Source organism: Podarcis cretensis, assembly GCF_951804945.1.
Source record: "Podarcis cretensis genome assembly, chromosome: 13".
Lineage (NCBI taxonomy): Eukaryota > Metazoa > Chordata > Lepidosauria > Squamata > Lacertidae > Podarcis > Podarcis cretensis.
In genome coordinates this window covers 19381305-19403156 of record NC_137182.1, presented here as the reverse complement: position 1 = coordinate 19403156, position 21852 = coordinate 19381305, and the positions used below count along the sequence as shown (strand labels likewise).

The window sequence follows — 21852 nt, the reverse complement described above, 5'->3', positions numbered from 1 at the left end:
GTAGCCCTGCATGGAGCGAACTACAATTCCCAGGCTTCTTTTGGGGCTGTGCAAAAGGTGCCTTTAGATGTATGTTGTATATGCAGCCTGAGAGAGGTACTAGGAAGGCTTGGGCGGTCAGGGAGGAGCTGGCTGCCACCCACATTTCTTTCCCATGAGTCTTGCTTTCCGCACGCTCCTTCCCCCCACCCAGGAGCCCGTCCCCCTCCCCCCAGCCAAAAGGAAGGCATTCAGGACACAGGAAATCCAAGCAGCAGGCAGACATGTCTTTTTGTTTTTTAATCCTCCCCACCCACCTCCACACACAGACATCACACACACTTTCCTAGAAATCACCCCCTCCCCCTCCAGAGTAATGAACGCAAATAAGTTAATAATTAAGACGACAGGATCAGGTCAGACACAGGCTGTAGCTGGAGGGAAGGGAGGTAATAAATATGAAGAGAGGAAAGAGAACGAGGGAAGGGAGATTCCAGAAGGAAACTTACACCTAGCAATCCCCCCTCCCCCGAAAAAAGTATGTTCCAAAAGAACTCTACGGATCTCTCAGACGCTTATCCCAGGCTCCTCAATTAATATATCAGTCGTGATGGACTTCAGATTCAATGGATCTCCCACTCCAATCGGCAGCTGAAAGGGAAAGTGGGGCGCATGCAAAGCGGCAGATTCAGCACCTGCATCGAGGCTGCGTGCGTCTGGTATCCACAAAGCAGCGGTGAGGCCTGGCAGGCGTGGTTGGTGCCCATGTGTGTACAGACAACACGCCCTAAAACATTCCCTAGGATCCACCTGCCGTGCACACGCAGGGAATCTTTGGCAAATGCGCCGAGATGGAACAGGTTCCCCGAGGGTAGGCAGTCGAAAAGCCCTGATCTCGCAGACTGTGCTGAGGGACGGACTCTGGAGTCTGCTGTGCGCCGCAAGGGTGCAATGGCAGCATTGGTGTGTGTGTGTGAGAGAGGCAGCCAATGGCAGGTTGTAGTGACTCAAAAGCAGCACCCACAAGACTCCAGTGCCCTGACACATGTGGTAGGTATGAAGTTTTGACCACTAGGGGCCCCATCATGGCCCCTCCAGTCCACAAGGTCTGCCTGGCTGCATCTCAATAATGCTTAAAGTTTGCTTCGCCACTGTAGAGGTGCAGCAACAACGTCTCTCCCGTCCAGCAAATTGCCACGTTTGCTACGATGAACCTTGTTGACAGGGACTTCGCGGGGCAATAAGCAGAGCCAGACAAGGCAGCCTGAGGCCTGCCAATCAGCCAGGACCACACACCTTTCTTCTTGTCCAATGGGAACCACGCACATTTCCCTTGGCCAAAGGGCGGCCATCTTGGGCCTAGCGGTCCCATTGCTCCATCTCCATCTCTTCAGTAGCCAAAGTGACAAAGGTAGATTACCAGTCGCCTGTCTCCCTACGTCCGACCAGTACGAGTGAGCAGGGTGCAGACGCACGCGGTGTCGATGCGGATCCAGCGCCAGGTCACGATCTTGTCAGAATCCATGGTGAGGGCCCTCACGTACGACTGCTTGGCCTTGCACTCGGAGATCCAGTGTCGGCGGTCCACACCCCGGCAGCCACTCGCCGTGCCCCCAGCCGGGTTACACTTGGTCTCGAAGAAATATTGCTTCAGCGGGCCGGTCAGGGTCTGGACCTCGGAAAGCACCGTCACGGTTTTGGCGCGGATGTCGACGGCTGTCCGCTTGTTGGTCACCCAGACGTTGACGCTGTCGCACACCGACATTTCTCCCCGGCGGAGAGATCCGTCCAACGACCGCTTGGACCTGAGAGTCCGGTTTGCGGCCTGCGCCGGCTGGGCGCTGGAGTCCTCCATGAGGAAAAGCAAGGGCGGCTCTGCCGGTTCGCTGTTGGAAAGAGTGACACGCGGAGAAAAGAGATCCCAGTCCCTCAGGGGGGTCTCGGCCCAGAGGACATCGGTGGCGTTGGACTGGGTACTGGCGCTGGGAAGGGGGGCAGCACGGATGACGCAGAGCAGTGGCGTGACCATGGCATGGAACAGAACAAGCATCACTCTCTGCGCAGCGGGGACCTGGGAAGACAGGGAGAGAAATGAGCCTCCAGAAATGCTGCACGCCTGCCGACAAAGGGCTCAAGAAAATGAGACAGATCTATGGATCCCTGTCATTATTTTCACTTACAGATAGGTAGCCGTGTTGGTCTGCCATAGTCAAAACAAAATAAAAAAATTCCTTCCAGTAGCACCTGAAAGACCAAGTAAGTTAGTTCTTGGTATGAGCTTTCGTGTGCATGCACACTTCTTCAGATACACTGAAACAGAAGTCACCAGACCCTTCTATATAGTGAGAAGGTGGGGAGGGGTATTACTCAGAAGGGTGGTGGGATTACTCAGAAGGGTGGAGGGGTATTACTCAGAAGGGTGGTGATCTGCCAATCACCCAATCCCACCACCCTTCTGAGTAATACCCCTCCCCACCTTCTCACTATATAGAAGGGTCTGGTGACTTCTGTCTCAGTGTATCTGAAGAAGTGTGCATGCACATGAAAGCTCATACCAAGAACTAACTTAGTTGGTCTTTAAGGTGCTACTGGAAGGAATTTTTTTATTTTGTTTTGATTATTTTCACTATTTTTAATAGATAATTTTATTATTTTTTTTTCTCATGTTCTCTTTCTTTTGATTTCTCCTTTCCTTCTCTTTTCTTCCTTCTGACTTTGTTCTCTTCTAGACTAAGTAGCTGTTTTATCTCAGTAGTATATTATAAAAAAGATATTTTGTAATGGGTATGTATTTTTGTATATCTTTGAATAAGTATCTTTTTTTTTAAAAAAAAAAAAAGATCAGTTTATTACCTATTGCAAGGCACTTAGAGAGATCTTAATACAGTTGTACCTCAGGTTACAGACACTCCAGGTTGCGTTTTTTCGGGTTACGGATGCGCCGATACCTGGAAGTACCGGAATGGGTTATTTCCGGGTTTTTGCAGATTGCAAACGCTGCAGGTTGCGAACGTGCCTCCCGCATGGATCACATAAATAACCCAAGCGTCCACTGTACAATCAAGCGGTATAACGATTGTGTTACACAAAAAATAAATAATAAACCTCTTTAAAAATATTGCCGCATCAACAGGTAAAAATGACACTAGCAGAGTGAATCAGTACAAATATAAACACTGGCAGCGAAAATGGCAAATTAAAAATACCGGTAGAATTTGCCTTTGGGTTAGCTCAAAGCAGGGTCAGAAGTATTTTGACACCACAAAGCAACAATTCTACAGGGCACAGAGCTATTTGATGGGGTTTATGGTACGGCTGCCATATTTCAGACAGTTGCTGAGCTTCTTTGGGCAATGTTGTTGAGCTCTTCAGTAGGACCTACTGAATTCAATAGAATAACAGAAATCACAGAGCTATACGAGAACCTCAAGGACCGCAGCGATGCAGCAATTTCAACGTGTGGTCCCCCATCCAATTTGAAACCAGACCAGACCCTGCTTAGCTTTGCAAATGTACTTGCTGTGTTACTGCTGCACCACAACAGGACTTCCTTCTGTGCAGACATGGTTAGAAACTGTACTGCCAGAAGCCTATTTGGGCAGCAAGAGACATATACCATACTTTTCCGTGTATAACACCCCCCATGTATAAGACGCCCCCTATTTTGGGGGACTCAAAATTAAGAAAATGAGGGGATATTGCCAGGAGTTGTTGAGCTATGGGGGGGGGGAGGATTGCCCAATTTTTGAGCTTTTTTTTGGGGGGGGGGTGGCATAAAGTTGTTAAGCCTTTTTTCAGAGATTGCCGAAAATTGCTCACCCATCTGCCTGACGCTGAAAGCCACAAATTGCCTGACCTATTGCCACAGCGGCAACCAATCAACCCCAGCCTTTGCCACAAAACGCCCAATAGCCGCTGACGATCTCTGGCTCGCAGCAGGAACCAATCCCACGTCCCACCCTATGCACTATCCATGTATAAAAGGTAAAGGGACCCCTGACCGTTGGTCCAGTCATGGCCAACTCTGGGGTTGCGGTGCTCATCTCGCTTTATTGGCCGAGGGAGCCGGTGTACAGCTTCCGGGTCATGTGGCCAGCATGACTAAGCCACTTCTGGCGAACCAGAGCAGCGCACGGAAACGCCGTTTACCTTCCCGCCAGAGTGGTATCTATTTATCTACTTGCACTTCGACATGCTTTCGAACTGCTAGGGTGGCAGGAGCAGGGACCGAGCAACGGGAGCTCACCCCATGGCGGGGATTTGAACCACCGACCTTCTGATCAGCAAGTCCTAGGCTCTGTGGTTTAACCCACAGCACCACCTGCGTCCCTTATCCATGTATAAGGCGACCCCAATTTTTGGATGTAACTTTTTAAGAAAAAAACCTCGTCTTATACATGGAAAAGTACGGTAAATTCAATTGATGGTGATGGGAGTAGATGGGGTGACAGGACAGCTACCTGTGGGTTCAATGCTTTCTTCAATCACAGCCAAGCAGATTCCAGGTTTTAATCATGACCTTCCAGGCTGGCGTCCTGCGGTGTTGCTCCCTGATGTAAGCCAGTCTGGGAAGAAGGGGATCCTTTTGTTTCTGCAGCAGGAGCTGCTTTCTGCTGCCCTGTCCCTTAATGGGTGCTGATGCTTCCTCGCAGCTCACGTGCCCAGAAGTCTAGGCTCCTTAGGACGTCTGCAGATCTCAGGCTGCATCTTTGCTTCTCCACGGGATGAGCAAGGACAAGGCACCTTTCTCACGGAAGCAAGTGTTTCGTCTCCTTCTCAGAGGACAGGAAGGTGCTCTGGGGTGTCATTCACTTGAGGGCTTGGTGCCACTCACAGCATCTGGCAGAGGAGACAAAAAAAAAAAAAACTCTTCAACAGCAAGATCAGGGTCAGCAACCTAAGGCCCATGGGCCACAAACAGCCCAGGGGGGTTGTTTAACCGGCCCACAAGCCACCCCCAAACCGAGCCGCCTGCTCGGCGAGTCCCCACGCGCTGCGCTAAACCGGCGCAGCACGGCGCAGGGACTCGCTTCTGCAGCGCCGGAAATTGCGTCTGCGCAGACACAAAAGCTGGAATTCGCGGGTGGGCGCGCTCACACACATGTGCAATCCGGCCCACGGAGTGAACCGGTCCAGGCGAGGTTAACCTTGCCGACCCCGGGAGAAGATTGAGGAGTCCCAGGTTTCCTTGCAAAAATCCTCAGGGGGTTTAGTACCTTCACCTTTGCATAAAATCCCCTCTGTGACATATTCCAACCGACCATTGTTTCAGTGGCTGTGTACACACCATAAACACGAACTCAGGACAATACATGCTAAGAGGAAGGCATGTTTGGCAAATCCTCACCGTGATCAACTCCTGCCTGGAAATCCCCACTGTGGAAGGACGTGTGGATCTAGACTTGGCCTCCACAGTCACTTACGGACACACTGTTAAGACCATATTCATGGAAGACAATCTAATTCGACTACAAGTGATTGCCAAAGAAGAAGAGGGAGGCACACCATACATTTAACACGCTTTACGTCCCCCCCAAAGAATCCTGCAAACTGTTAGTTTAATTCCAAAGGGACGCGGGTGGCACTGTGGGTTAAACCACAGAGCCTAGGACTTGCCGATCAGAAGGTTGGTAGTTCGAATCCCCGCAAGGGGATGAGCTCCCATTGCTCGGTCCCTGCTCCTGCCACCCTAGCAGTTCGAAAGCATGTCGAAGTGCAAGTAGATAAATAGGTACCGCTCCGGCAGGAAGGTAAACAGCGTTTCCGTGTGCTGCTCTGGTTCGCCAGAAGCGGCTTAGACATGCTGGCCACATGACCCGGAAGCTGTATGCCGGCTCCCTTGGCCAATAAAGCGAGATGAGCGCCGCAACCCCAGAGTCGGCCACGACTGACCTAATGGTCAGGGGTCCCTTTACCTTTTAAAGTGATGAAAGCTCCTAAATTATTGGCTTGTGAGAGCCGTGCGGTCTGAAGTGGAGCAAGCAGCTCAGACCTCACGCGTTGATTATCTAGTCCCTCCCAAGGCGAGCTAAGCCTGGCAGGAAAGCTTACTCTATGGCAGAGCTTTCCTAACTGTGCGTCACGACACATTGCGCCGGCTGCAGTGTGTAGGTGTGTCATGCAAGCACTCCCTGTGCTCCTCCCGGGGCTGGAAAATGGTTAGTTTAACCTCTGGTTTGCTAGTAAAACTGTGTCACGAAATGATGCATATCTAAAAAGTGTGTCACCAACATGAAAAGTCTGGAAAGCTCTGCTCTATGGTCTTAACCCCTTCATGCATCAAATAGAATTAAGCATGTCTGAGGCTGGTTATCCCAGTTACCTCAGGGAGGGTATGGCTGGCTGACACAAATACTGAACAGCAGAACTACTAGGAGGTAAGGATACACTGCAACAGGTGCTCTGTGTTTTCAGAGAACCTTGCGATGTCTCCTGCCTTTTTACCGAATCCAGAAGGTTCTGGATCTCTGTCCCATGGCTAAAGCTCACTCAATCTTTCTCTTCCCCAAGAACTCAGGATGGAGACGTGGTTCTACATAACACCGGCTCTGGATCCCACCCAGTTTGCAAAGAACATAAGAATGCAAGTGCCCTTCCCAGCTCTTGTTCCTAATCCATCAGCAGCCAACATGGTGCCATGCAGATGTTCTGGACTACAGCTGCCAATCATCCTGTATAATTGGCCATGCTGCCTGAGGACAAAACATCTGGAATGCAGCACAGTTGGCTACTTCTGCTCTAATCCACATGATAACATCAAGAACAATTTTATTTTTATGTTCCAAGGGCACTGGAAGACACCCAAGAGATCATGCAGAACCCCTCATTTATGACGATTTAATTAATTTATATACCACTTATAATTGCCAAAGTGGCTACTCAGCAGTTTACAAGTATAAAAGCAATTACGAAAAGAACATAAACGTGTGTAATTGAAAGAGACAATAAAACGATCCTGCCAAAACATTAAAATAAACATCCGCAATTAAAATGTGTGAGGAAACCAGTCCATTAAAGCAGTTAAAACAGGAGGTTCGGGTTAGGCAATCAGGGAAATGCTTGTCTAAACAGGTCTGTTGTCAAGAGCTGGCAGGTTGCCAATATCGATGGGGGTCTCTTGTATTTCGGCAGGGAGAGCAACTCACAACGCTGGTGCCACAAGTGATATATCCTGCCTCTGTGTTACTGCAAACTGATAATCGCCAGACCATTGCAAAACTATCTGGGTTACGTTTGTTGATCATAATCCCCCTACCAGACAATGGAAAGGAGCACTACAATTTGCCATACAGTAGAAGGTAAAGAAGGGACGCGGGTGGCGCTGTGGTCTAAACCACTGAGCCTCTTGGGCTTGCCAATCAGAAGGTCAGCGGTTCAAATCCCCGCGATGGGGTGAGCTCCTGTCACTCTGTCCCAGCTCCTACCAACCTAGCAGTTCGAAAGCACACCAGTGCAAGTAGATAAATAGGTACCGCTGTGGCAGGAAGGTAAACGGCATTTCCATGCGCTCTGGCACTCGTCACGGTCCTCTGTGCACCAGTAGCTTTTACCTTTATATAGTGGAAGCAGTGCTCTAGAAACTCAGGTATATAAACTAGGTGCTAAGTGGTTCCTTAAACCAGGGTTACAGTCACCAAAATGGAAGGTCTGGTTGCCATTTTGGGGCAAGATGGCTCTAAAGTCTTATGGACTGACTGACTGATTCTCAGTTAAACATCTGGCTAGTTCAGATGACAACCTTGAGCTAGGTTAAGAGCTTTGAGAACCTAAAGAAGAAAAGCCCTTGATCCAGGAACAGTCCACATATATATATATTTGGCTATTATTAATGGCGACTGCTCCTGCTCAGGCTGCACAGAAAAAGCATTTTGGTTCCTGAAATTCATTCTGACCATGCAGATAAAATATAAAGGATAGAATTCTACAGGATGGGGTCTTAGTGGGTAAAAACAGTCCCGATCCAATGATCCCAGGCAGGCACCTCCAGATGGTAGATGTGTCAGGCACCATCCTGGCACCCAGGTATCTTCACTTGGTCCCAAGTTGTCGATAGCCAGGTGGAAAATGCTCCTGGCGCCTGGCTAATTTCAAACACTGGGTAGAAGCTACAACAAAATGTTGCTCTGTACCCTTGCTTTCAAATAGGAGTGTCATCATTCAAGGTCTGAGCAAATCAACCATACATACTCTCCTTAGGATACTGCTAGAAAGGGCAAGGAATGTCCCTGAATTCCTGTTATCATATTGACCATGCCTCTGACCTACTGGCTGCAGCTCCTGAGCCCTCTAACTAAAGTAACTTTCCTTTCCTCCATCATTCTGCCTGAGGTCCAGCGCCGAGGGCCTTCTGGTGGTTCCCTTGCTGCGAGAAGCCAAGCTACAGGGAACCAGGCAGAGGGCCTTCTCGGTAGTGGCGCCCGCCCTGTGGAACTCCCTCCCACTAGATGTCAAAGAGAAAAATAACTACCAAACTTTTAGAAGACATCTGAAGGCAGCCCTGTTTAGGGAAGCTTTTAATGTTTAATAGATTATTGTATTTTAGTGTTTTGTTGGAAGCTGCCCAGAGTGGCTGGGGAAACCCAGCCAGATGGGCGGGGTATAAATAATAAATTATTATTATTATTATTATTTAACCCTAGGGGAAAGTGTTTCCTTTTGCTTCCTTTGTTTTTATGGTGTTCCAAATTTGTTTCTGTACTTCTTCAGACTTGAGGGTTCTCGCACCTTGCTTCTTAGTGGCCCTGCTTTGGGAACAACACCAAGGACTGGGGAAAGGACTCTGGAAGCCAGTGTTCTCTGGCTTAGAGCAAGGCGAGCCTTGGGCTCATGGATTCCCTGGCAGGGGAGTGGTGCCTAGTGGCTAAGCAGACAACAACTGGTAAATCCAATTCCAGGGTCCCCTTCAAAAAGCATGTCTCTTGAACTGAAATTTGAGAGAACTGAAATTCATTTCCACCTCCTGGAACTGGAATGCTGTGATGCTGAGTTGGCCCTGAAGTCTAAGCTCATGCCACAAGCAACCCACTTCCACCCAAAGACTGGCTCAGTGGTAGAGCCTCTGCTTTGCATGCAGAAGGTTGCAGGTTCGATCCCAGGTGTCTCCGGTGTAAGGCTATGAGAGAAAAAAGAGACTTCCGGGTTAGCGCCTCCAGCAATGGCGGAGCTCCTCCAAACGGGAGGAACCGGTTCCGTGAAAAACAGGGTCTGAACGCCACGGCGAAGGCGGAGACCCTTAGAAATCACAGACGGAAGAAGTCTGTGAACCTGGGATTCGGCTGGCACCTTCTGTGCCCCCCCCTACTCGCAGGGAGACCTGGTATCGGGAATCCGGAGCGACGTGGGGTGAGAGGTGCAGTGCTTTGAATCGACCGCTGATTTCACGGAGTGAAGCCGCATTGCTGCTGTCGGAGAGCGCTGACTTTTTTCCTGTGGACAATTGGATTTTACACAACAACCCGTGAGTAGAACGGGAAATTGAGCTTTTAAATAATTTAATTTGGCACCGAACGGGGAAGGTTCAAACAGGAAGTCCACCTTCCCTTTCTGTAAATAGACTGAAGCAAAGTAGTTGTTAACTAAGGTTTTGGAAAGTCTTACGTAAAGGATTAAAACTCCACTGATTGAAACTATTAATTTTGACCAAGTGAACTTGCAGGAGAAGGTGAAAAATTAAAAATCAAAGCATCACGTCTCTGAACCTGGGAACGGTTTGCAAAAAGTCCATCGACGGTAAACAGGACAAATTTGACAGCTAGCTTTAAAAGAAAGACATTGTTTCTATTGTCCGCTTCTGCACTTAAAAAGAAGAAAAGTTAACTGAAACTGTTACTAATTTACTTTTGGAATTGTGCTGGAAAGGATTGATACAAATGGAGACTGTCTTCCTCTAGAGGGAGTTTTGGGACATTGTTACAAGAGTGCAGCTGGGAAATTGGCCTTAAGATAAAGACTGTGAGAAACTAGTTCTGACCTTGAACATCTTAAGAATGTCGGCAAAGGAAGAAGTAGCGTCTGTACTGAAAAGGACAATCTATCTGTTGGGAAAGCTGCATAAACAGATAGCACAGGAATCTTTCTTAACTGAACAAATTGATGAATTAGAGAAGGAGAAAGTTGCTGTTGTTGAGTACAAAGCAAAACAAGGGGGAGCCTTAACCCTAAAGAGGCAAATGGAGGATTACAACTTGAGGCCTTATATGACTGTAATTAGGAGAAGCCAGTTTTGGAAGATGGGTGCCTGGCCTGATCTGGAAAAGGAAGGGGGGAGAGATCCCCTTATGCAGGGATCAAATGACTTTTGGAATATGAATTTGAGCCAGGAGGAGATTGGAGCTTTGGGGGCCTTTGGACTTGGAAGAATTGTGAAACAAGATTCGGAATACTTTATGGGCCCTAGCTTTAACTATGGAAATCTGGCAGACCTGTCAAGAAGGAATATAAGCATCGTTGGGTTGGAGCTCCCCCGAGATCTGCTTTTTAGCACCAAAGATTATCAAGAAGATCGGCAGAAGGGAAGTGAAGAAGAGTTAAGAGCCTCGGATATAAGATCTCCAGGTTGATGGACGCTGGGAGGTTGATGGAACTGACGGCAGGGGCCAAGACTGGGGAGGGGAGATGGTGGAAGAAAATTGGGAATTTAAAGTGTATATATGGAGATTTAAAAAAAAAATTAATGAGAGATGGAAAAATCGTGGAATGAAATTTTTATGACCCTAGGGGAAATGTCTTAAGAGATTAAGTTCAAATATATTAGTTTTAATGAGAAATAAGATTAAACAAAGTAAAAATGGATGATTAATTGGTGAAAGAAGAGAATGTTAAATTACAGTATATTAAGATAAATTATTAGGATAAAAACAAAGATGAGGGATTTGCTGAAATATCTAACTGAACCAGAATACAAAAAGGGGAGGTGTGAGGAGGTCAAGGAAATAAGCTAAAGAAAGAAAGTTATGTAAAGGTTTGATTTGTTCTTTTTTTATTGTATGCATTTTTTTTTTGGTCTGTTTTTCTGTTTTTATCTTTTTTCTTTGATGGGACTTGTTTTTATGTATTGTTTTGCTTTCTTTTTTGGTTTAATTGGGTGTTTTTCTGTTGTTGTTTTTTATTACTCATGTAACCTTTAAAATTTTAATAAAAATCTATTTAAAAAAAAAGGCTATGAGAGAAAAAAGTAAAGGGAAACATAAAGGACCCCTGGATGGTTTAGTCCAGTCAAAGGTGACTATGGGGTTGCAGCGCTCATCTCGCTTTCAGGCCGAGGGAGCCGGCATTTGTCCACAGACAGTTTTCCGGGTCATGTGGCCAGCATGACTAAAGCGCTTCTGGTGCAAAGGAACACCGTGATGGAAGCCAGAGTGCATGGAAACGCCAATTACCTTCCCATTGCAGTGGTACCTATTTATCTACTTGCACGGGCATGCTTTCAAACTGCTAGGTTGGCAGGAGCTGGGACAGAGCAATGGGAGCTCACTCTGTCGCAGGGATTCGAACTGCTGACCTTCTGATCAACAAGTCCAAGAGGCTTAGTGGTTTAGACTGAGGGAACCCCTGTCTGGAACCCCTGGAGAACTGCAGCCAGCCAGACAAATGGTCTGATTCTGTCTTAAGCCACTTCGCGGGTGGAGATAGAGGCTTACGAAACACCTTTTTAACTCAAACGCTCGCCGCCGCCCCATCCCACCCAGGGGCAGCTGGGAAACATCAGGTGACGCCTGCGAATCCTGCAGCTGCTGCCGGGAGCCAGGGGAATGGGATCCAGATGTAGCAACATCTGGGGAGGACAGCCACGTGGGGGATGGGGTTGGGAGGGTAGCTAATCCCTCTCGCCTTTGAAACTGACACTGATGGAGCTCTAACTCCCCCCCTCCCGCTCTCCCTTTCTTCCTCCCACCGCCTGCCATCCTTCAGCAGCCAATCTTGGCTGAGCTGAATCTATATCCCTTTACCTTCCTCACCCCTGCCATTCATCCTGGGAGGGACACAGGAGAATGGGGTGGAGTGGGGGGCAGGGAGGGATAGGGACTAGGAGGCGATTGGGGAATAAGCCGTCTCTTTGCCTGTGAAGGACTGGGAGAGATTGCATGGGAGGGGGATCAGGCTCATACAAGATGTATGAGCACACATTCACACGCTATGTGGGCTCCCATTTACTGCACTGGCATCTCCTGAACTCCCACATCCAGAGAAAGGCATGGGCAGACTAAGGGCAGCCAGAAAGGAATTGGGATGCAGTTAGGGCCCCATACGGTGGAGGTTTGTCCGTTAGGGCAGATGGGACAATGATGACCCACAACCTCAGCCAGCACCCAACTGACTGGCCTCCTTAAATCCTGTTCACGGGGTGGCACCAGCTGCCCCCTTCTTCCTCCTTAGCCTTAGTGTTGCAACTATAGAGCTCAGCCTGGATAGCTCAGTTGGTTAGAGCACAGTGTTGATAATGCCAAGCTTGCAGGTTCGATCCCTGTAGGGGACATCTGCCAAATTCCTGCATTGCAGAGGGTTGAACTAGATGATCCACTTCAGGGACCCTTCCAACTCTACAATTCTAAGATCTATAAACTCAGCAAGGAGGAAGAGGATGGGGGCAAATCTGTGATGGGCTGGATTGACTCTGGTCCTCCATCTCTCCCCCCCCCCCCACTAGTCACAAATGGCTATGGAAACAGGTACAGAGGAGAGGAACCAAAATGATCAAGCCCTAAGCTTGAGGGAGTTGGGTATGTTTAGCTTGGAAAAGAGGAGACTGAGAGGAGGAGACATGATAAGTAAAGGTAAAGGGACCCCTGACCATTAGGTCCAGTCGTGGCCGACTCTGGGGTTGCAGCGCTCATCTCGCTTTATTGGCCGAGGGAGCCGGCGTACAGCTTCTGGGTCATGTGGCCAGCATGACTAAGCTGCTTCTGCCGAACCAGAGCAGCGCACGGAAACACTGTTTACCTTCCCACCAGAGTGGTACCTATTTATCTACTTGCACTTTGGCGTGCTTTCGAACTGCTAGGTTGGCAGGAGCAGGGACCGAACAACGGGAGCTCACCCCGTTGCAAGGATTCGAACCTCCGACCTTCGGATCGGCAAGTCCTAGGCTCTGTGGTTTAACCCACAGCGCCACCTGTGATCTTCAAATACCATCTTCAAATACCTTAAGAGCTGCCACGTGGAAGATGGAGTAAGCTTGTTTTCTGCTGCTCCAGAGTGCAGGACCCCAACCCATGGCTTCAAGTCACGGAGATCAAGATCAGGAAGAACTTTCTGGTGCTAAGAGCTGTTCTGACAGTGCAACGGTCTCCCTCGGGAGTTGTGGACTCTCCTCCCTTGGAGGTTTCTAAGCAGAGGTTGGACGGCCATCTGTCATGGATGCCTTACCTGAGATTCCTGCATTGCAGAGGGCAGGTTGGGCTAGATGCCCCTCGGGTCCCTTCCAACCCTATAATTCTACGATTATAGAACTCCTGCTTTCCCTACCAAGAGGAAGGAAGAAAAGAAGGGGCTACAAGCTCAAAGGTCTCCAGGAACAAACTGGAATCCAAACAGGTTAGGGCAGAGGAATCGGGGATCGAGCCCCCTTGGGGTGGGGGAGGATGGTGTTGTTTTGTGGCTGGGCAGCCTGGGGAAAGCCAGTGTTCTCTGGCTTAGAGCAGGGCGAGGCTTGGGCTCCTGGCTTCCCTGGCAGGGGAGTGGTGCCTAGTGGCTAAACAAACAACTCTGAAGAGAGTTAAGCCCGACCCTTGGGCTATTGGCATAAGCATCTATCTGTTCTCTCCCCCACAGTGCCCAGTGCCCGTGACCACTCCCCCTCCCGTGCGGAAGAGGGGGAGGCAGGTTGTGGGTGCTGCTGCTGTGCGAAGCTGCAGGCAGTCAGCGCAGGGGAACCAGCCCCTGCTCCGAGGAGGTATGTGTAGCTTAGCACCGGGCAGGCTGCAACCTGCCACCTCGCAGCGCGAGCACCGAGCAGCAAGCAGCAAGCAGGAAGCTGCAGCTTTGTGGAGGATGCCCAGAGTTCTGGCCCGCAGCTCCCGCAGAGGGGGCTCCCAGGGTCCCATTCATTATTTCCTCTCCCTTGGTGGGGCATCTCGGCCTTCTTTTGCCCACACCCAAAGGCAGCAGCAGATCAGCTTCTGCAGGAAGGCAGCCCCAAGCTCTCTGTACAAGACAATCCAGTTCCCGCAGCTTGGATTTCCGCGGCAATTGCTGGGTTTTTGGTTTGTTTGTTTTTTTGCACAATGCCTTTCTCCTTCCTATTTCTAAAATCAAAGCTTCGCCCCCCACCTCTTTCACACATGCATGTAGGCTTGCAGAGAAGGAGGAAAGGGGGTGAACAACGAGAAGCGGGTTATATAGGACCTGCAAGCAACGTATTTTTCGCTCTATAAGACGCACCAAACCATAGTTTTTGGAGGAGGAAAACAAGAAAAAAAATATTCTGAATCTCAGAAGCCAGAACAGCAAGAGGGATCGCTGTGCAGTGAAAGCAGCAATCCCTCTTGCTGTTCTGGCTTCTGGGATAGCTGCGCAGCCTGCATTCGCTCCATAAGACACACACACATTTCCCCTTACTTTTTAGGAGGGAAAAAGTGAGTCTTATAGAGCAAAAAAATACAGTAGTACTCGAGGGGGAGACAAGAAGCAGCATGCAAAGGGCTGAAGCCCTCTTGTATGACTACTGCCCACAACCCAAGCCCTGACTCTGCCGCCCATGCATGAGGCGTAGAAACTTGCATTTGCTAAAGTGAACGCCAGGATTCTGAGGCCTGTGTGGATCCTTGGTGCAGGCACCCTAAGACCTGGTGAAATGCAGACTGCCCGGATTTCAATGTTGTTTAAATTAACCTTTTAAACCCAGGAGGTCCAGAATTCTCCCCATCCCCACAAACCTCCACACTGAAGCCACCTTTCCGCCCCATCTCCCCTCCAGGAGATTTTACAGCCTTGCCTAGCTGGCAGCTCTGAGCCATAAAGTGCCCGGGAGTGCGAAAACATCGCAGCACCTGCCCCCATTCCTCTCTCCTACTGAAGGCGTTAGCAACACTTGGATGCCTCTCCCTGTCAATCAAGCAGCTCTGAATTCACCCTGAAGTGAAAGCAGATGCCTTAGTGCGATTGCTGCCCCAGGAAACCAAGTCTTGAAGCTGGAGGGAACCGGCGTAATTCAGAACCTGAGGGTGCTCTTGGGGCAAAAGGCCGCGGAGAGGAAGGCCTCTCAGCCTTTGGATTGTGTGACTAAAGAATCTCCCAGAGACTTGGGCTAAGTGGAGATCCGATTTGTTCCAGAGAACCCAGGCGTCCTGACATCTTTTTGACCCTCGAAAAGAATTCAGATAGCTTCTACCTACTAAGCCAGTGACTGTGGAGAACCATTTTCCCTCCGGAGGGTTGCTTTTGTGTGTGTGTGTTTTGTGTGTGTGTAGCAGGTAAGCGACTACTAGGTGAAGCCCAGGCTGATGACGGGTGGAGCCACAGCTGATGATGAGCACAGACAAAAGTGTTCTGGATTAACTAATCCACAATAAAAACAGCTCAGCTACTCTTCTGGAAAGCCAGTGAAAGTAATTCCTTTCTTCACTTTGATCTGCAACACACACAAACATAGATATATGGCAGAAACCTACTAATCCGTTGTCAGACAGCTGGGGTGGAGAGCTTCTTTTCCCCAAGCCATACAACAAGGGTTTTGTGTGTGTGGTTGTTGCTTTTTATTGTCTTGTTTTATCACATAAAATACTGCCTCCTCCAAATGTTCCCAAAGGAGGGAACAGGAAGGAAGGAATTTGGAGAAAAGAATGGAGGCTGCAGGTTCCCTGCCTAGGATTTAGGGAGGGCTTTTTTCCCCAGCTGGAACTCGCTGGAACTCAGTGTTGGCACCACAAGGGAGGCATTTATGATGAGTTCGGTCACCTCTTTTTCTAGAAAAATAGAGCTGGCTTTAAGCTATGAGGTTGGGCACCCAGGAACCTAAGCCACTAGGCTGGGTAATTCACAGGTGCCAACTCTTAGGAGCTGAGCTCCCTCTTCAGCCCCCCCCCCCCAATATTTAAGGGGCAAGCCCCCCCCCCCAAGTTGATGGGCATTGCCATTCAAATGCTGTGTGCACCCCACGTCTTGTGATTGATTATGTGGGGCTCCCAATATTTTATTCAAGTTGGCATCCCTGCTACTATGACCACTCAGAGCCAATTAACCCACAAGCCATTGGGGCTGTGTAGACTTTTACGGGGACTTGGGTGGCACTGTGGTCTAAACTACAGAGCCTAGGGCTTGCCAATCAGAAGGTCGGCAGTTCGAATCCCCGCGACGAGGTGAGCTCCCGTTGCTCGGTCCCTGCTCCTGCCAACCTAGCAGTTTGAAAGCATGCCAAAGTGCAAGTAGATAAATAGGTACCGCTCCAGCAGGAAGGTAAATGGCGTTTCTGTGCACTGCTCTGGTTCGCCAGAAGCGGCTTAGTCATGCTGGCCACATGACCCGGAAGCTGTACGCCGGCTCCCTCGGCCAATAAAGCGAGATGAGCTCCGCAACCCCAGAAACGGCCACGACGGGACCTAACGGTCAGGTGTCCCTTTACCTTTACCTAGACGTTTAACAGCTGAAAGCACAACTCAGTTGCTTGCTTCCCCCTCCATTTCTATCAAAGCTGCTTTGGTGGGAAAACACATCAAAAGGCAGTATTTTGTAAGAAACTGCAGGACAGAAACCGGATAGATACAGAGTGTGGCTAACACCACGTGTACTATTAGGAGTGCCACATTTCCCCAGACATTTTAGCGATTTCCACCCGGACACTGTTTCCGACTGCCATATTCCGGCTATGTCCAGGAAATTCCAGAAGTATTGACAGCTCTGTGTACTATGCTTCCCAAACCAGTGGTGGGAGGGCACTGGATGCTGGGTAAACAGGACTGCGTACACAGCCTGGTTCTCAGCTGATGTATCAGGATCCAGTCTTCCTTCCCAGCTTGACCTAAACCAGATTGCAACAGGAGCATTGCCCCCTAACAAAGATATGGTAAAACAAGAACAATAACAAGAAGAATGTATGTTTGGCCTAAATGTGGTGCTGGGGCCTGACATACTGAAGACTAGGCCTTATTCAGGAAAAAATCATAACGAGTCATAATACTCAGTTCCCACACTGTTGGGATCTACTCCTGGGGACCCCTTTTAGGATAAGGTGATTTTCAGACTATTATTATTACTATTAATTGAATTTATATACTGCCCTATACCTGGGGGTCTCAGGGAATAAAAACAACAAACCAATAGCCCCCCCCAAAAAAACACATTTTAAAAAGGCATGGGATGCAAATCAGATCAACCAAAGGCCTGGTTAAAAAGGAACATTTTTGCCTGGCGCCTAAAGGTGTATAATGAAGGTGCCAGGCGAACTTCCCTGGGGAGAGCATTCCATGTGTTTATTCCCTATGAGCATCTATTTTCTCAGACAACTTGCTGATTCTACCGGCTATTACGATATACAAGAAAATGAGTCTACAAAGATACAAATCCCCCTGTGCATCTCTGTGTGGGAGAGATGTGCAAACTCTTGCACATTTGCTTTAACTCCTGTCCCATTCACAAAAGCTTAGTCTTGCCTATGTAATTCTGGGAAACAGGATGGAGGGTAGAGGAAACTTTAGGCACAGAGGCACAACACGCAGCCACCTTGCTGAAGCTAAGCAGGGCCAGGCCAGGTCAGTACTTGGGTGGGAGACTGCCTGAGAATGTTAGGGATGGAAGCATAACACAAAATAACCAAGCCGGCACCTGTAATTCTTGCCTCTACAGTCCAAGAGTAAATCTTAGTTAAATGGAATAAGAAACTACTACCTTGCTGAAGCTAAGCAGGTCTGGGTCTGGTCTGTGCCGGGATGGGAGACAGCCCGGGACCTACATGTATGTCTTGGGATCTGCGATGGGAGAATTGTTAGAAAATAACCAAATAGTGCAATGATATCTGGAGATCAAGGAGTTGACTGGTATGTTCTTCATCATTTCTCTTGCCCACCTTGCTCAGGAGCAGCAGTCAAACAGTATTTGATTGCACCAGCAAAACAGTATTTGATTGCACCAGGAGCCCGTCTCATCCCAGGTAAGCCCTGGACGGAGATTGCTGAGATCCGAACACGCTGGCCTTTAACCCCTCTCCCAAGGCTAGCAATCTGGGTGGTTCCTTCCTAGGGGGATTTCTGCTTTTCAAAGGTCAAGATTCTAACCCACCTTTCCTGGGTTCTGCGACTCTGGGAGAAAAGGGGCAACATTGTGTGTGTTTGTGTAAGGGGGTGACCCTGGCTTCCCTGTGCGTTGCATCACCCTCTTTTCCAGGGAACCCAGGCGTCCTGCTTTCCATCACAAGCAGGTAATCCAAACCAGGCGGGTGAAGGGGCGAACATGCAAGGGATATTTCCGCCTTTCTGTTCGTTCGTCTTCTCTCCAGCTGGTTTCCATCTAGCCCAACTCCTAGGCAAATATGTGAGTGTGTGTGTGTGTGTGTGTGTGTGTGTGTGTGTCTGTAAGGTGGCATATTTCCCTTGACCATGAACTTGTCCTCCCCTCCCCCTTTACCTGGGTGGGACGGACGGGCAGCAAAGTGGGGGCCAAAAAGCCCTGAAGGGCTTCAGAGGTGCCCGGACTCCTGGGTTCTTTCTGAGGGGAGTGAGGTCTAATGTTGGGTGAGTTGTGGGGGGAGAGTTAGGGCAATCCTGGATGCCTGGGTTCTCTGGAGTAACAGTCCACTGAACGTTGGAGGCTCCCGGATAGCATGCTGGAATCCCGGACGCCTGGGTCCTAGGCAGAAAGGTGCGTGCGTGTTGCGCTGGGAGGGGGAGGGCTGGAATCTCGGGCGCCTGGGTTCTTTGGGAGGGAAGTCAATTCTAGTGAGGGAGTGGGATCTTGAAGCTGGATTCCCCCAGCTTAGGAAGCTGGCTTCCTTACGAGTAACCAAGGCTAGCTCTCTTCTCGCCCATTTGCCTCCTTACCTTTACGGCGCCCTCGCTGCGCCCCGGGCCATCGTCCTCCTGCCCCTTGGCATCGGGGGTGAGGGGGGCACCCCTCCTCCTCCTCTCCCAGCCAGACGGGCGCCTTCAGGTTTCCACACGCCCAAGGGGAGCCGCTGACCGTCGGGATCCCATTCCCCGCTTTGCTGTTCAAGCGAGCGCAAAGGCTGCTGGAGACGACTTGGAGATTGGAAGGGGGGGGTGGAGAGAGGGAGAGGGAGGCTCCTCCGCTCCCCCAAATGGGGGGAGAAGGGGACGGGACGGCGCGGAGAGCAGGGAAAGACCCAGGTGGAGGAGGACCGGAGGAACTGGTTTGGAGGTGCCGGAGAAGGAAGGAAGGAAGGAAGGAAGGAAAGAAAGAATGAAAGAAAGAAAAGTGAAGATCGGCAGAAGGAGGGAGCGGGGTGTTGGAATCTAGACGGAGGGGAGACCGTCGAGGCTGCGCTGCGCTCTTCTTCCCGCTTCTGGAGGCTCCCCTCCTCCCTGCAGCTTGCCCGGTCTTGCCCTCCCCGCCGCCCGCCTCTCCTACCGCACCGCGCTCGCTCTCCGAAAGGGCCCGCCAGGCGCCCGTCGAGGCGCAGACGTGACCTGGCCCCGCGCATGCCCGCCTTCCGAGACGGCGTCTTTCACCGCGGACTAGTCTCCCGCCCAGAGGGTTTCCTCGAACTCCCGGCGCCAGGGCTGGGGGGGGGGGGGAGGAAGTCCGAGAAGAGACCCCCCCCTGGGGACCCCGTCGAGGCATCTAAGCTAATGTCCTCCTTCATCTTTCGTCGCCACGTCGGGGCTCGGCTTTCCGAGAGAGAGCCCGTGAAATCTGCAAGAGGAGGAGGGTTTAAGGAAGGAGAGAGAAAAACCCAGCCTGGGAGAGCGCCGTCGGTTAGAGCACCATGGTGCTGAAAAGGCCAAGGTTGCAGGTTCGATCCCCACGTGCGACTGCTGCAGGTTAAGTTGGGTCCTTTCCAACGCTACAATTCTGTGGTCCAGAAGACGAGCTGAGCCAGGCAACATCCTCGACGACCAGAAAGCGCATTTCCCACAGTGACACCCAAACCCCGATTTGGGATTGCCAGCACGGTGTTGATAGCAGTTAAGGTTTCGGATTCGGAGCCTGAGGACCGAGGTTCGAATCCCCACTCAGCCATGGGTATGGGCCCGCCGCTTGCTCTCATCCTGACCTACCTCACAGGGTTGTTGTGAGGATGATATGGGGAGGAGGAGAACGACGTATGCTGCCTCAAGCTCCTTTTGGGGGTGCAAATGTAAATGAATACAGTGAAGCCTGTAATGCTGGTCGTTTGCGCCCCCCGCCCTCAGGGACGGCTGTGGGCAGGATTCCTGCAGGGGGGTGGACTAGATGACTCTTGGGTCCCTTCCAACTCTACAATTCTATGAATCTATGATTCCAAATCTAAGAAAGGAAGGATAAGGAAGATGAACTGGTTTATTACGATGGGAGCTTTTGTGGGCCAGAATTGACTTCATCAGATATGTGGAGCAATATGTACTCCATTAGGAAACAGAGTTTGTGTAAGCAGTGGGCCCATGTGCCCATGAAATGTACAGGGCACAATTGGTGCCAGTTCTGTGTAAAGCTTACATGTTCTGTGCGTACCTTGTATGCATTCAGGCTTCGCGTTAGAACTGACGCAGCCTGTGCCTTGTGCATTTCAGGGCCATCTGACCTCCACAGTTGACAGTGTTTGCCTCTGTACCCAAGTGTGCGCAGCACATAGCAAGTGACACACTTTATGCCAGGGCTGTGTAACCTGTGGCTTTCCAGGTTTTGCTGGACGGCAGCTGCCATCATCTCCGATCATCGGCCATGCTGGCTGGAGCTGATGGGAGTTTGGTCACAAGTTCCCACACCCTCAGGCTTAATGCATCTGAGGCAGAATGGCCGGCCCTACCGTTGGGGTGAGACAGCCACCTCAGGCAGCTAGCTGATTTTGGGTGCCTATGAAAGGGCTGCAAATAGTTATTTACAGTGCTATCCTAGGCAGAAACAAGTGTCGCTGAGTTCAATAAGACTTCCAGATGAGTGTGTATAGGTTTGCAGCCTGAATTTATTATTGTTGCATTTGTATTCCCCGGGAGAGGTGTGGTTTCCTGCCACAGGGGGTCAACATAACTTGGCCACCCAGGGGTATTATGCAATATTGCTAGGGGACAGTGCAGTGGGGGAGGGCAAAATTGGGCAGAGAGATTGCCGCCCTGCCAAGTACAGCAAAATGTCTCTGATCAGTCCTGTTAGAAGGGACTGCGCTTCTTGAAATTTTATGTCCTGTTCTAGCTCTCTCCAGTCCTCATTTTTCCAATCTGAAATTCAGTTCTTTACCTTTTGCAGCAGTTACCCTTCCCCAAAAGTTTCATGCCACTCTCTGTTCATAAACACATTTTCATATGCCGTCTTCATTCAATATATTCATTTCCACGCATGCTTTCCTCCAGCATATTCATTTTTGTAAACGTTGGCTGGTCGGAGAACTGCCTCACAAATTGCAGACGAGTGCAAATTTTTGAAGGATGGTGGTGTTTCGGTCTTCAAATTATTTCAGAAAGTGTGAGTTGGATCGATTCGGCTTCAAATACAGATGGAATCGAATTTGTCCTCCATTCCTTTGTAGGGAGTAAGGCTGCAATCCTAAACCCACAGACCTTGGAAGCAAATCCCACTGGATTCAATAGGTACTTCTTCGTAGGCATGGCTAGGATCGTGCAGCATCCTTAAGTCATCAGATAATAAAGGTAGCAATATATGAGCATACCAGAGCAATTCTAAGCATATTTTATTCAGAAGCTTTGCTGCGTTCAATGAGATTTTACTCCTGCAATAAGGGTGTTTAGGCTTGTAGCCTATATCTATTAGTCTTAAGTGCCAGACGACACT

At 49.8% G+C, this 21852-nt stretch overlaps 1 protein-coding gene across 1 annotated transcript; it reads right to left on the bottom strand.

Annotated features, from left to right (window-relative positions):
• Positions 1 to 304: 304 nt before the first annotated feature.
• LOC307201009 (neurotrophin-4-like) lies at positions 305 to 20363 on the bottom strand. Its single transcript, XM_079950134.1, has 3 exons — positions 18948 to 20363; positions 4440 to 4818; positions 305 to 2050 (listed from the first exon to the last, which is right to left on the bottom strand). Exon 3 carries the CDS (start codon positions 2027 to 2029, stop codon positions 1415 to 1417), a length of 615 nt encoding a protein of 204 aa, XP_079806260.1. The 5' UTR covers positions 2030 to 2050; positions 4440 to 4818; positions 18948 to 20363; the 3' UTR covers positions 305 to 1414.
• Positions 20364 to 21852: the final 1489 nt, after the last annotated feature.